The sequence below is a fragment of the Aspergillus alliaceus genome (assembly GCF_009176365.1).
Source record: "Aspergillus alliaceus strain CBS 536.65 unplaced genomic scaffold BDW43scaffold_69, whole genome shotgun sequence".
Classification (NCBI taxonomy): Eukaryota; Fungi; Ascomycota; class Eurotiomycetes; order Eurotiales; family Aspergillaceae; genus Aspergillus; species Aspergillus alliaceus.
Genome location: NW_022474752.1, coordinates 1716 through 16560, shown reverse-complemented (window position 1 = coordinate 16560; position 14845 = coordinate 1716). Strand labels below are relative to the sequence as shown.

General features: G+C 47.3%; 4 protein-coding genes and 4 non-coding genes across 8 annotated transcripts; 5 read left to right on the top strand and 3 right to left on the bottom strand.

The window, feature by feature from the left end:
* Window positions 1-519: 519 nt before the first annotated feature.
* Window positions 520-1519, top strand: BDW43DRAFT_316125 (uncharacterized protein; the record flags this gene model as incomplete). The annotated part of the gene is made up of 3 exons (XM_032048213.1): window positions 520-551; window positions 760-1036; window positions 1094-1519. The coding sequence occupies 3 exons, from the start codon at window positions 520-522 to the stop codon at window positions 1517-1519; spliced, it is 735 nt and encodes a 244-aa protein (XP_031894983.1).
* On the bottom strand, window positions 1434-3008 carry BDW43DRAFT_220806 (uncharacterized protein). The gene is made up of 2 exons (XM_032039398.1): window positions 2819-3008; window positions 1434-2742 (listed from the first exon to the last, which is right to left on the bottom strand). The coding sequence occupies exon 2, from the start codon at window positions 2569-2571 to the stop codon at window positions 1786-1788; it is 786 nt and encodes a 261-aa protein (XP_031894982.1). The 5' UTR covers window positions 2572-2742; window positions 2819-3008; the 3' UTR covers window positions 1434-1785.
* A 230-nt stretch (window positions 3009-3238) lies between these two features.
* Window positions 3239-5224, top strand: BDW43DRAFT_316123 (oxidative DNA demethylase; the record flags this gene model as incomplete). Its single annotated transcript, XM_032048212.1, has 2 exons — window positions 3239-3402; window positions 3466-5224. The coding sequence occupies 2 exons, from the start codon at window positions 3239-3241 to the stop codon at window positions 5222-5224; spliced, it is 1923 nt and encodes a 640-aa protein (XP_031894981.1).
* Window positions 5225-5804: 580 nt separating this feature from the next.
* BDW43DRAFT_t217 lies at window positions 5805-5876 on the top strand. Its single transcript has one exon. It is a non-coding gene; the product is annotated as a tRNA-Gln (tRNA).
* A 1233-nt stretch (window positions 5877-7109) lies between these two features.
* Window positions 7110-7181, bottom strand: BDW43DRAFT_t215. Its single transcript has one exon. It is a non-coding gene; the product is annotated as a tRNA-Gln (tRNA).
* Window positions 7182-9090: 1909 nt separating this feature from the next.
* On the top strand, window positions 9091-9162 carry BDW43DRAFT_t218. The gene has a single exon. It is a non-coding gene; the product is annotated as a tRNA-Gln (tRNA).
* An 84-nt stretch (window positions 9163-9246) lies between these two features.
* On the top strand, window positions 9247-9318 carry BDW43DRAFT_t219. Its single transcript has one exon. It is a non-coding gene; the product is annotated as a tRNA-Gln (tRNA).
* Window positions 9319-13926: 4608 nt separating this feature from the next.
* BDW43DRAFT_291915 (uncharacterized protein) lies at window positions 13927-14556 on the bottom strand. The gene has a single exon (XM_032043670.1). It carries the CDS (start codon window positions 14342-14344, stop codon window positions 14078-14080), a length of 267 nt encoding a protein of 88 aa, XP_031894980.1. The 5' UTR covers window positions 14345-14556; the 3' UTR covers window positions 13927-14077.
* Window positions 14557-14845: the final 289 nt, after the last annotated feature.

Here is a 14845-nt window from a genome sequence, read left to right as displayed (position 1 = left end):
GGTCCTGAGTCCTTCCCACGCTTTCCATGAGGATTTTAGTTGAATACAAATTCTACTCACCCCATATTTTAAACTACTGATCATCTAGTCTGTTTCACTTTTCTCCCTCGTGCCTTTACTACTATACAGGCTGTTGGGCACTTTTGTTCTCATGTTTCTATCACCTAGAACACTAGAGGCTTATCATAAGGGTAGTACTGGTGCTTAAGCATGGTGGGGATGTATGGCAGCTAGTTCAGCTTTTTATCCCATATAATTAGGCAGTATAAGTGTCCATACTGGTATTATGTATAGTTTGCTGCTTACACGATAACCCTACCTAATATCCAAAAGTGAAAGCATTCACAGACTGACACTAGAACAATAACAACAATTCCTAAACTTCTATTTTATGAACACCTTCCATTATTCACTTGCTCAAAGACAATCTGCCCAACTTTGGAGTCGTCTTTCCTACCATCTCCTCCCCGAGCGCCTTCCTTTCTTTGCCCACCACAGGTTCGCTATCTTTACCTCACCATGGGGTCAAAGAAAACTAACAAGAAGTCTGGGTATGTTCCCCAAACCAATGCCCTGATAACACAGACAGATAGAAACTTTTTCTATTCATTATTAGCCGCCTCTCTTCATACAGACTCTCATATCCTATCTCCATGCCACTGTCCCTACCATTCTCGCTATCACTATCACCATCATCATGTTTCTCTTACAACTTATTACTGCTATCATAGCTTTCTTTTTCGGTCTGACTTTTCACAGGCTTTACAGCGCCGCCATAGAAAAGAGGATCAACGAGGACTCTAAAAAGAAACGCCCCACCCCTTCCCCTGGCCCTGAACCCTCTGGCTCCAACAAGGCCAAATGCGAACGTAAGGGCGACGACGACGAAGAGGTCTTCACCATGGATGACTTCCCGACTGAGGTCCTGTTGAAAGCACATTACATGGCCACAAAGCAATCTTCTCTTGACCGACCCTTAGGTATGTTCGAGAGCGATGTCACTTTGGCAGCATCAATTCGAGCCCATGCTGGCGCGGTAAGCACTCAACCGTCCATATCTGGTTTTGTTGCCCCTCTCTGACCCATCCCATAGAACCCCCCCGCTTCTGATAGAGAAAACTTTGCAGGAACACCTCTCTCGAACGACGCCATCTCCAACATCCTCAAAGAGGTTAAGCCCGACTGCAACAAAGCTCAGGCGTGGATTAAGGCACATGAAGCTAGCAAGGCGGCCAAAGAGCGTGCTAAGGCGAAGTTGGAGGGCCGTGAAGACCTCAGAAAGAGGGCTGTTCGTCTATCGTATGATAGAGCCCGCCAGACGGCTAGCCAGTCCAATGCACCCAGACATGAGGCCGGAGATCTAGCCCCAGTCGCAGTTCCAGAGGTGTCCGAGGGCCGTACCGTTAACGAAGAACTGGAGGAATCGAGGGTTGTGTACAACAGGGTTAGTCTTGCACACGATAGACTCCTGAAGACTATCTCCGACATCGAGGAATTCAGAAAGGCCGTGCCGCAATGATTTCCTGTATGTAGCGTTCGCAACTGGTTGCTATGTGCTGCATCGCTTCCTTCAACCTGACTGAGCCTGAAAGTGCCCTGGCTTGGTTTGGCATTTGCAGCGCGATATGGAACAGGCCGGCAGGCATACATCCTTGTCTTCTTTGCTTCTCTTTCTTCCATTATAACGAGACACGGTGGATGAACGCTACCGTTGTTATTGCTCAATGTGAGAACTGTACCATAGAGTCTAGCTTCACCGATCTCAGAATTTTCTTGTTAGATGCTTTATGTTTTCTTGTTCTTGCTGACACCCTTGACTTTGTCCGGACTTTCTAGCTTATCTACTAGCGGTCGGTACGGCGATGCAAGAACATGCTCCTGCGGCCGCAGCGTAGGCTCCTCGCGTCTAAGCTCCCCGGGAGACGGGCGTCGGCGTTGGTCCTCGTGCATCTTGTCCAGCGGGTCGCCCACGACCTGATACTTGTTCCAGTTGATCGGAGGCATGCGCACCACATTCTGAGGTGTAGGTATTTTCCCCAGACCCGGCCCAGTTCCCCCCCTCAGATCCTCCCTTTCACCATCACCCTCGTCCTCGTCCTCGTCCTCGTCCTCATGCGTGAAATTCACGAATCCTCCGGGGTCCTTCGCCGTTAAATTCCCCGCCGCCAATTCATGCGCAAAGCCCTCTGGATCCGCCGCCGCCGCTTTTTTCAACCTCTCCAGCGTCCGGATATCGCGCAGACTCTGCTGTTTCTGGAGCTGGAGGATCGAGATGGTGGACCGCAGGGCGATTGCATCGGGATTCTCGCTTTCCGAGATCGGCACGGCAGCCGGCTCCGGCGCGAAGACGGCCGGTGCGATGGCAGAGGTCGTTGCGCCGCCAGCGAGACTTGTTGGCGACGGCGATGTTGCTGGGGGTACGATGGGATGTGATAGCGCACCGTTGAACGTGGAGGCGTTCTGGGCTGGGGCAATATGGGCGAAGACCGGAGTTACTGGGGAATAAGGCGGGCGCGGTGGAGTCCCTGGTCGATCATTTGGAATCCTTTCGTTGTCTTGAGTTGGTTGCATGATATCTAATTCATAAGTGTGGAGTGGTGTAATATTTGTGGGATGTCCTGGGTTTTTTTTGAGTTCTCTGAGATGTACAGTTGGAAAATGTTGATGGTGTGGGTGAATCACTGATTATTCCAATCTTGTTGTTTGGCTTTTTGCTTTAAAATGCTAGCGGGTAAATGACGTCTTCTCTTGCTTTCCGTCAATTGTTTTCTTTTCTTCTTCTTCCCACCTCACAAAACCAGGTACCAGATGATAATACATTCATGTTTAAGAAATTGGACCATATCTTATTTTCATATATGCCTCTTTTCTTTTATTGTTTTAAATTGGAAAGTATATGTTCCTAAATATCATAGGGTGAGCAGTACTGTCGACTCTTAAAATACACCAAATTCAGTAGAACAACAATAAGTGAGAGAAAGATGAATAGATATCATAAGAAAGAGGACCATGTTTCTCTCTTTTGAAGATTCTTCTCCATTCTAGGTAATTTATTGGCTCTAGAATATGGCCTGATTTGTGGCCTGATCGCTGCCTTTAAACGTCTCTCACCGCCCAAAAAAAAATTAAAAAAATAAAAAAAAGAGCAAAAAGTGCCATCCAAAAACCCAATCAATCTAGTACTCTGCCGTCTCTCCCAATTTTCTCTTCTTCCTAATTCCCTCGCATCTCTGACAAAATGAAGCGCAAGACCGGAGGAAGAGAATCGCTGGACTCCAAAGACCAGCCAGATTCCAAAAGACGGGCATTGACGAGCGAAGAAGTCGCCGCGCGCTTCCGTGACGGCCTCTTTGACCCCTCGGAGCAGCAGAAGTATACCGAGCAATACGCCCAGTCCGCACCGTACGTCGACATCTGAATTCCGCAACCCACGTCGAAAAGACAGAATGCTGATTATCACTCAAGGTACAAACATGCGGTCATCCATCCTCTGATCGAAGACTCCTTGCTGCGCGCCGTCCGCGACGAAATCCGGGAACATTTGGACTTCACCGAGAAAGAGACGGATATCTACAAGATCTTCCAGTCGGGAGATCTGGCCAACTTGGACGGATTGGACGATACCTCTCTGTCGCGTCTACCCTCGCTACTGAAACTCCGCGATGCGATATACTCCGCCCGCTTTCGCGAGTACCTGTCCTCCGTGACTGGCTCGGGGAAGCTGAGTGGTCGCAAGACCGATATGGCTATCAACATCTACAACGAGGGGTGTCATCTTTTGTGTCACGACGATGTAATTGGAAGCAGACGCATCAGCTACATCCTGTATATGACCGATCCCGACACCCCCTGGCAGGCGGAATGGGGTGGTGCACTGCGCCTGTACCCCACAACCACGAAGAAGGATGCAGAGGGTGAGGACGTCAAGATTCCCAGTCCTGACTTCAGCCTTAGCATCCCGCCTGCCTTTAACCAGCTGAGCTTCTTTACCGTTCAGCCTGGTGAGAGTTTCCATGACGTCGAGGAGGTGTACCATTTCAAAGAAGGCGATGACACCTCGAAGAAGCGGGTGCGCATGGCCATTAGCGGATGGTTCCACATCCCGCAGAAGGGAGAGGATGGCTACGAAGAGGGCCTAGAGGAGAAGCTGGCAGAGCGGAGCAGTCTTGCCCAGCTTCAGGGTCGCGGTGATATCTACGACCTCCCGCAGCCTAAGACCGTCGAGTACGAGAACGAGCCAGAGAAGGAGACCGAGGGCAAGGGTAAAGGCAAAGTGGAGGAGCAACCGAATGACACCGAATTTACAGAGTCCGATCTCAACTTCCTGATTCAATACATTGCACCGTCATATCTCACCCCGGATATCGCGGAGGAGATGTCAGAGACCTTCTCCAACGAGTCATCGCTCAACTTGGAACAGTTCCTGTCAGACAAGTTTTCCGCCCGTGTGCGAGAATATATCGAGGAGCAGGAGAAGAAAGAACTTCCCCAATCGTCGGATGAGATTCAGGCCCAGACCGGGTGGACAGTTGCCCGCCCCCCTCACAAGCAGCGCTACATGTTCTTGCAGCATTCGACAGCGACCCAAGACGAGAAGAGCCCCCTCCAGGAGCTGCTTAACGATGTCTTCCCGTCGCCAGCGTTCCGGAAATGGCTCACCGCTATCACCGGTGCGGATCGCCTCACGAGCTACGATTTTATGGCACGGCGCTTCCGCCGTGGACAAGACTACACTCTGGCCAGCGGTTACGATGGTGAAGAGCCGCGATTAGAGTTTACGCTTAGTCTGACTCCTACTCCAGGATGGGAGAGGGGGGGTGACGAGGAGGAAGAGGATGACAATGAACAAGAGGGTGAAAATGCCGAGTCCGAGTCCGCGCCGAAGCCAAATTCCGAGCCAAAGTCCGAAAATGACACCGAGGGACCCGCCGTGGGTGGTTACGAGATCTACATGGCTGGGGACGACGAGGAGGAGGGCGATGCAGCCATCTACCGTTCTGCCGCGGCAGATGAAGACGACGGCATCCTTTTCAGCACTTCCGCCGGCTGGAACCGACTGAGTATTGTCCTGCGTGACAGTGGCACCCTCAAGTTCGTCAAATACGTCAGTGCCGCCGCCCAGGGAGACCGGTGGGATGTCACCGGTGAGATGGGTGTGGAGTTTAATGACGATGACAATGATGAGGATGAGGATGAGGATGAGATGGATGCTGATGAGCAATAAAAATTTCATTTCCTTGAGTTAATTTTCACCTGAATGTTTTGTATATACAATGACTTTTACTATTTTCACGAACCAAGCATCGGGCACCACCCAAATGACAAAAATAGATTGAGTGTTTCATTTGCACTGTACCTGGATAATTGTTGCCTACGGATATCAACAGGCAACGACAGTCCTTGATCACACGTGTGGCAATTTCTGTGCGTAGGGTTACAACAACAGCTGAAGTGGCTTAGCCAGAAACATGTTCAAGTACACAGCCACCATTTCAGTCCAGCTGAAGGATTTCATTAACCAGGTACAGTATATACTACTAGTAACTAGTGGTAGGCGTCAGCATACTGTCCAGCATCCATACACTAGGTACATACATAGCCCGTTTAGCCGTAGATCTTGGATAAATGTTGTGGTTATTAGTATGGACTGTATTCGGCGATGAGTACTTCGTACGACATGGCAAAATCAATATGGCTCCCTCGATCACAATGTTGTCAGCAGACATACGCTTGTCGAAGAGTGAACGTAGGCTCTGTGAGCTCTACTTATAAGAGGTAATAAGAACCACGTTCCATCAACCAAAGGTTGTGTAGTGTAATGGTTAGCACCCAGGATTCTGATTCCTGTAATCCCGGTTCGATCCCGGGCACGACCTTTCTTCTTTTTTGGTCAAGAGATTCTCTTGCCTCAAAAACAATCCTTTCACTTTCCTTAAGTGATTTTCATTTTCTAGTTCTCCTACCCCTATCCCTCCTCTGCAGCATACCGCTCTATACCCAGGGGGTTGCACAGATACCTGGCATTGTAGCTTCGTAGCTTGATCATGCAGCCGTGACTACTATATCATACTCATGCCTAGAGGTAACCACAGTAGCAAGATCCCCTGTCACAATACTTCTATCCTAGCCACGGTGTGCTTATTAACTATATGCCCTAGAGTTCTCACTAGCTCGTGACAGGGAGAGAACCCATACTTTTGAATATAAGTCGATACGATTGCCTAGCTCACGCATCATAATTGAGTGTACTGCACGAGCACGGGCATATAGTCATCTCATCATATACAGGAGCCCATATCGATCCTGCTTGTACATCCGCCCATACTCTATAATCAATACCCCGACCTGACGCCATGGTATGGCACAGTGTACTCAGTTGTGGCTGACATATAGTCAGCCAGCCACAAATAGCATTGACTTCCACTTCCCATGCACTGATTTAACCCGTTGTGCTTTGATGCTCGTTGCGTCCTTCGCCGGAGAGGAAAAACATGCTACGCCGACTGGTCGAGGGTGCAGTCGAGCAAGGCTTTGCTTTGGTTGCAATTACCCATGGTGCATCTATTGGCTTTGGAGTTCACCTCTATTTGCGATATGTTGTTCCTTTGGTAAGATGTAGCCTTGCTTCATGTCCTATGCCTCTTCATAGTGGAAATTCCTCAGGTGGATTGAGGCACATGGGGAGAATACCATGTGGCTCACGATCAAGACACTATTGTCACGGATAGCGGTTTAGGCAATCAGTGAATGAATGGCAGTCACGTGACCATTTGTCCATAACGGCGACACAACACAATAGCTTCATGTTTCCTTTTCTTTTCCTCTCTTTAGCTTAGTCTCTTGGTGATAGACTACCTAATCAACTATTGATTCAGCTGTGAGTCCCTTACAACTATGATGGTTGGTATCTATAGGGTTTGTCCGGAAGGATTGCCCTACCAGATAATGCTACGTCAAAGTTATGAGCTACCGACCACCAAGAATGAGAGACTGACCCTCCACCGGTACGGACAGTAAGGAGAGACAGGTAACGAGGGGTCGGGTAAAAAAAGTTAAAGGCACAATAACCCAGTAACCAGGTATCATTGTTAACGGATAAAAAGAGAAAAAGGTCGTGCCCGGGATCGAACCGGGATTACAGGAATCAGAATCCTGGGTGCTAACCATTACACTACACAACCGTTGTCGGAATCTAGCGATTTAATTCATGCTCTATCAGGCAATTTTCGGTAACATTGTCTTTCTAGGACATCTTTAAAAATACCGTATATGCATGAATATGGATAATAAGGCTGTCGTAAGTCTTATAGGTATTTGTATTTTCTTTAAATCAAACATTCATAGCTAGGTCATCTCGATATCTTTCAATTGGCTTGTCTGCTGGTTGCCCTTATGCCGTGGCTACTGTGCCACGGAATACATGTGTGCGAATATAATACTGATTTGACTTCTCGACCAACTTCCCCAAAGCCCATGCCGCACGGTCCCAACAGGACGTTAACAAAAACACCGAAGGTATACATACGAATGGCGAACATAAGGGCTACCCAAGAAAATGATTGGCTGCGAGTCAGAAATTCTGATACGGCTAGAAGAAGGGAATACGGACGACTTTGTTCTATATATTTATGACGTATGAGAACTCTCTACATATTACGCGTTAGCGACAGGATCTCTCCGTGGCTGCCCAGATATGGACAACAACTGAAATTTCAGTAGGGTCCTTGCCAATTTTACGGTTGAGATGTCATTTATATATATAAACCTGCTCTCAAGCCCTAGACTGGGTGGCTAACTCATATTACAGTGTTTGCAATAGGGAATAATATTGCACCGCCCCCCTCCCCCAAACCATCGTGACTGGAACCACTAGTCCAGGTACACCAAGAAGGTACACGGGTTGGAGACATTCCTAGATGCAACACCACTCGGGGAGTTAGGTTAGCAACGGCGGCAACGTGGAATTAAGACAAGCACACCCACAAAGCCCCGCACGATTGTCCACTAGAAAAGTCCCAGACCACCCTGACAAACACGGCCGAAAGGGGGTGGTAATTTTCACAGTACTGAAAGCTTAGACGGTGAGGAGATTGACTTTAAAAGGCAGGGATACCCCGGCTAAGTGAACATCCGCAGAGCACCAGTATTTACCTGTACATGGTGGCGGACTATAGACCGCGCGTCTACATAGCCAGGGTCTAATGCTAGTGTCTAAACGACTTCCCAACGCAAACATGCAGCCGTAAGCCTCAAAAGGCGATCGAAGAGCCCCTGCCTTCGCTGTACTGCTCCCGGCCTTGACAAGACGAAGGGGTCACGGATGAGACATAGAAACCCCAGAAAAGGGCCAATTATCAAGGTAGATGGTATAATTCTCCATCAAGACACGGATCTAGCAGTGCATCTACACAATCAGATCCCCTCTACACTATGTGCTGATGGCACACCCACCTTATGATTGGCTATGTACTACCTCGTCTATACGGGGTAGCTAAGCGCCCTACGTGACTGCGCTGCATGGGAGGCGCATCACTCATTCAACCATAGATGCCGATCAAAAGTCTACCTTGATCTATGTTGAATTCTAGATTTCCCAAATCATATGAGCTGCGAGCTAGACAACCCCGTGCGTAAAGCCCACCCCGAGCGCGCTGTCAATTTCTACCCTTTCTACCCCGACACATCGGTACAGTGAGAGGAAGGTGTACGGGGACGATACTATTTTACCAGGAAAACCGCCAGGAGCAGAACTCCACAGTATTAGGTAAAGACATAGAATTGGTAGTTGGAGTGCAGGATAAGAGAAGCCTATGCTACCTGTTAAGTCATGATTCAGTCGACTAGCTCCAACGGTATCATTCAATGTCACATTATAATAAAGGTGTACTCCTCATATTATGAACTGTTCATATGTGTATCATGGTGAAGTATCATATATCACATTATACCGCCTTCTTTGTACTGGAACTCGGCTTATGCCACTCTTTCTATGTTGTAGAGTGGTTCAATCTGTAAAGGCAAGGTAAAGTATGAAGTTTAGGAACCTTTAGGCTCTTGAGACTATATATGATGCCGCAGAACACAGCAACTGGTTGTGTAGTGTAATGGTTAGCACCCAGGATTCTGATTCCTGTAATCCCGGTTCGATCCCGGGCACGACCTAATGCCTCTCTTTTTTGTTCTTGCTCAGTAGGTACTGAGACTAGGCTCATGAATCTAAAATATCAAATGATCCCAGCAAATCATGGTTGTGTAGTGTAATAGTTAGCACCCAGGATTCTGATTCCTGTAATCCCGGTTCGATCCCGGGCACGACCTAACGCATCTCTTTTTTTGCGTATCTCAGCATCTCCGGAGAACGGTGGGCTCACCTTGTCTTTCAAGTCAATCTGTGAAGTAAACGAAAAGTTCTTTTCTTCTTCTAAAACCGAACCAGCCAATCACATCGCATTCCCTAGCCTGGTTACCAATTTGGGGTCCCAGGTAGTGGAAAATTCAAAACGACAGCGCCGATGTGACTCCTCTACCTGACAGGGAATGGAGCGGCAATGCTTCACCCATCACAATCCGAGAAGTAGGCGCAGTATATACGCGAAATGGTTTGTTCGGTAAATAGCTGGTCGCCAGTCTCCGTGCCATTCCATGTGCAAGCCTTAAAAGTGGACCTATACCAAGACAGGCAGGTCGCTGATGCACCACGATTCATCACTCATTTAAGTAGATGAAAAAAAAGCATAAATGGTACCCGATAAGTGGATCAGGAACCTCACACTAGACAGGGGACCGTTTCCTTCCCCCACCTTGGGCGCGGAGGGAATAACAGTCACTGCTATCCTGGCCCATCCCGGAGGATCGATAGTGAGGATATTAACTCGTCCCGACATCCCTGTCTTGTCACACACATGCGGTCTGCCCCGTAACGGACATCACCTATCACCTACGGCGTGGCCACTCAGCCAATGGTCGTTTGGCGCCGATGGAATTGACTCCGATGTGATTCTCTCGGACAAGACGTGAAGGCAGAGAATTTTTTTCTAATCCCACCCTACTTGGCACTATCGCGCTCTAAGTTAATAAATCTCTGATCAGATCCGATAGCGCCGCAGGGGAAGAATAAGGGTAAAAGAAGAAAAAGGAAATACAGCCGAGATTGAGCCACGCCCCGTGCGGGTCATTGCATGCGTCCATCTATCTCGTTGGCGATCTATCTCTATCCCGCCCAGGACTAACTCCAACGGCTCATCGACACCCAAAAAGGAGAAAAGGGAAGTTTCGATGCGCACGAGGGAGAGACGATAAGGGGGCAAAGGGTTGCACAAGAAACACGGACCCTCTTCCGCATGATTGATGATCCATGAGGGCTTGGTGTCACCCTGACACGGTTACCCAATGGCTTCAAAGAGACTTTTCTGACTCGGGGTTACAGGGCATATTTCGAGGCGGAAATAGTGCAGGCGTTAGCTTGGATTTTAGCACTAATTGTAGTTAGTAAGATGGTACAAAAAGCTCCGTGAGAATGTTCTCTTACCTCGTACCACCCTGGCGTCTGGTGGGGGATCTGATTTGGTGGGTGACCTGCGCTAAATTGGGAGCCTTGTCAGATCTGCAGTCCGTTAGCATCGGTGTACTAGAAAAGGTTTTAAAAAATGTTTTAGAAAATAATAATTGTATTAACAACGGGTTATAATAAAAATAAATTACAAGCTTAAAAAAGAAAAAGAAGAGAGAAAACTAAACAATCCAAAACAAGGAAGAGGGTTAAGATTCGGTAGATACTGTTGCCGGAAGAGAACATAGTATGAGAGCGACAAGTCCTGACTAAAGAGGAAGTGCTGAGATAAGATTAGTTCAGGCTGTTGCCAGAGTCATCAGGTACAGTCCTCTACCTATCTGGCTATCGGATGACCGTGCTAATTGACTAACTTAGTCTTAACTTGCGTCTTATATAATCTGGGACATTGTTTCAATTGTCTGACGCATTGTGTCAATGAACTATAATATCATCCTCCCAGGAGTTTTCTAGACCTATGAGTAAGGGCTCCTTTGTTAAGTAACACCTGTCCAACAGTAGGTATAGGCTGGAAGTCGGTGAAGCGCCAATCCTACTAGATAAGACGCCACACCATCTTTAGCTCTATGTGGACAGGAAGGGATGAAACTAGCTTGGTGATCATCCATCATGGCAACGGCTGACTGAGTCCTTGGGTCCCGGAAGACAATCCGCCGGAGGGAGTACTACTATACCTTGTATAGTAGTCTATCGACTAAAATTTGGTAGGTAAGGGAGGACATGAGAAGCAAGTAGATCATGGCCTGGTTCAACAATGCACACCCGACCCCCCCCCCATCAGTCTGTAATGAGTATCTGCACATTGCCCACATGTGTATGCATGGGTATGCATGCATGTTGTGAGGTCACATTCCACAAGAGCGGGGAGGGCAGAGATTGAGCGAAATGCACCTTTTGGCGTTGTGACTATTGGCGCCTCCCTACATGGTGGTGTTTGCTTCCTATCTCTTCGAAGAGGAGGAAAAGGTACTCTGTGGAAGCCTGGAGGATTAAGAAAAAGAATAGGAAGAAACCGCATTTAGAAGCTCCCTAGAGGTTGAGTACTGTCTGACTCCAACCGCATGTTTTCTTTCTTTTTCATCCCCCATGGTCTTTTCTTGATTGAGTGAGAGACCTCAAAGAAGCAAGACACTTGACTAAGAACCACGTCTGGATTCTTGGCCTGCTCAGTGGCTGGTCCAGTCAGCACCAGCGGATAGTCCAGAACCTTGAAAGGCAAACCAAGTTTTCCTTAGCGGCGATCATTCCACCGTGGTTGCCATGTGTTTTTTGTCGCTGAAAAGTCAAAATCTTCCCCAATCATTATTCTTCCTCTTCCTTTGACTGGCCGGGACTTGAGGAACGGGTGTAAGGGAGACAGAATACTTTTCTATTTTTTCTTTTCGTTTCCCAGATCGTCCTCTTAAGCTCGTTAAGTTAGTAGCGTACGATGATTATATTATTCCTGGGCATTTTATCACCTCCCTGGAAGATTGCCCCGGTCGCTAATGCATCTAGGTCGGCGCGTGCGGAGCTGTCATAACACTTCAGTACCAGGGTCATACCTTGTATGATCTATACATAATATTACCCGCTATGGACACTCACCACGGCGATAAAATCAACCTCTCGGTACCCTGAATATGTATTTTATCACAATGTAACTCTGCCAGATTTTTAACCAGGTACCTCACACAACCTCCTCCACTCCCCATCAAGGAAATGATCTGACAGAAGCATATTTCTGGATGACTCGTGCCGATCAAGTGTTCAACTTCTGCAAGGAGGTCCCAGGTACAGTACTGTACTTGTTGGTCTTAAGTGCCACAGAATACAGTACGGTTGCCGTAGTTCGCAGCCCGCGGGACCCCTGAGGACGATCGTTCAGTGCGGCCACGTGAAAGCAGTCAGTATCGAGATCGTGGCCGACCGAGGGACTAAGTCTCAATGGGGTTGTTGTTCCTTTTTTCTTTTGTTTAAAAAATATATATATTATATATATATATATATACATTTTTAATTAAATTTATTTTCGCCCCCCTTCTCCAACATGCGACGATCAATTCCTCAGGTCATACTAATACAAATCATAATGCCCAAGTCCCTGCACTTAACGTTCTTCTTAATAAGAACTCTCTACCGGAGTAGATACTATAGTCTATGTGATCGGAAAAATTAGGAAAAAGTCCTGGATCCAACTTTCTTTTTCTAATTCGTCTTGATTATCCGGACTTCTCGTAGTCTAGATCGAATACGGACCAAAATTAGCAATACGGCGATCGACCTGTAATTCATCAAGCATATCCGCGGAGGTTAAGAAGAAGAAGCAGCATAATAATGATGATGATAATAATAATAAGAAGAAGAAGAAGAAGAACAATAATAATGAATTAATTATTAATCTACATATGTACATACAATGCAATCACACCCCTCCCCATGCGACTGAGACAAACGCGAAGAGGGTCGAATTCCAATGACGCGGAGACTCAAGTCCATGATGTAATATTTCATGTAAAGAACGATAAAACCGTTGACATTGTGCCCAAAGGTGTGTGGTGTGTTGCCAAGTCCAGTACCATCCCTCGCGTTGAGACCCCTCGTCGAGGAATGTTTGACCCATACAGCAACGTGTTCTTCCATCATCCAGCGCCATGGGTTTTGAGGTGCCGAAATTCTTCAGGCCACGGGACATTTTGCAGGCGTGGACGGTGCATTTGCTGTGACGGCGTCAAGCCCTCTGATACGCTGACTAGAACTGGATCTCCTCCCCCATCCCATACTGGGCCCCACTTCCCGGCTGGTCCAAGCTACTGACACTAAGCACTAAAGGGGAAGTGCATTCTTTCAGCCAATTCTTTGACCCCCTCTTACTTTCTTTCCACATCCCCATTTATGCAGACATCCCGGGTTTAAGTTCCAAACAGGCTGACACACACACACACACACACACACACACACACAAAGTTTCCTCCCCGTTGGACCAGTTAGTTATGGATCCTTAGGTTTCTACCTTGAAAAGTGGGGAACCTCCCTCCCCCTTCCCCCCCGTGGCTCATGTCAGTCCGGCGAGCAGGCCTACCCTGTTTTGAGTTAAGCCTCTGTCGGCTAGCACTGCTCCAATAATGAGGTCCTTTTCCAATGTCTGGTCTCGACACGCAGAAGGTGAGAGGTGGGGCGTGGGAGAAAAAAAGCAAAGTAAAAAGGAGGAAAATTTCAAAAAAAAGTAAATAGAATATTTTCGAAAAGTGCAACCAAAAATTTTTCATTTCTTTTCTTTTTTCATTCTTTTCGTTACTTTTCATATTTCATTTTCATTTTACATTTGAAGAGAGAGAGAGAGAGAGAAAAATGGAGAGCAACAGAGTTAACTCCAAATAGACCCTCCACCTAACCATCTTGGTACATACTATATCATATCGCTAGGTGAGATCGGCATGAGGATTGCCAAGATAAATCCTTACAATTTCCCTACAACGGCAGATCTCGGGCTACTTCAAATCAAATCTTGGCGATCTGAAGCAAAAGTTATTTAACGATAATTTTATGGGAGAGACAAACGAGATGTTGAACACTGATGATATAGACTGTAGTGAATGTCCAACGTCTTGGATAGGGCACGTATGTCGAGTAACATGAATAGGGTCTGACCACAGAAGAGCCACCTCTACCACAACAAGGGCATACAAAAGATGACGGGTATCTTTTGGCGTTGCACTTGGAAAGAACTAGCAATACCGCGCTTAGGTTCTGCAGAAACAACCTATGTCTATCCGACCGAGAGAATATGTACATACAATATGTTAGTAGGTTCCTTTTGTCAACTCAACTCTGATAATTTATTGTATCTCCAACTCCAGCACGGTTAGTCAACCAGTGATGTGTTGGAGTGACCCACTAGTGGATAAGGTGAATAATCTCAACTTTGGTACCTGGCATTCGACAGAAGTATAACCGAGAACTGTTCAAGTGGCCTCTCAAAAATGTGGTCCGATTGTAACCATGGATAATGGTGTTCTGGAGGGGTACGTACCCTCCAGTTGAGTTTTCCTCCCCAGAGAAGACGGCCTCGTGGCGGTGGCTCCGGTGTTCCATTCTCGTGCAGTAGTGCGCTTTTGTCTTTAAGCCTAGTGCTTGACTACTACTTCGATGGCTTTTGCTCTGAATCTCCGTACTCCGTACTCCATCCGCTGTTTACTCCGAAAGGAGAGATGAGATCCTCCAAAGCTCTCTCCGCAATACCCGTCAGGTCCAATGCCATTGCGGTCATATGAAAGGAATAGTATCTTTTTTACC

Bases quoted from the DNA above. Each gene is read 5' to 3' on its own strand.
- BDW43DRAFT_291915 (XM_032043670.1), bottom strand. From the start codon at position 14,344: ATGTACATATTCTCTCGGTCGGATAGACATAGGTTGTTTCTGCAGAAC.
- BDW43DRAFT_220806 (XM_032039398.1), bottom strand. From the start codon at position 2,571: ATGCAACCAACTCAAGACAACGAAAGGATTCCAAATGATCGACCAGGG.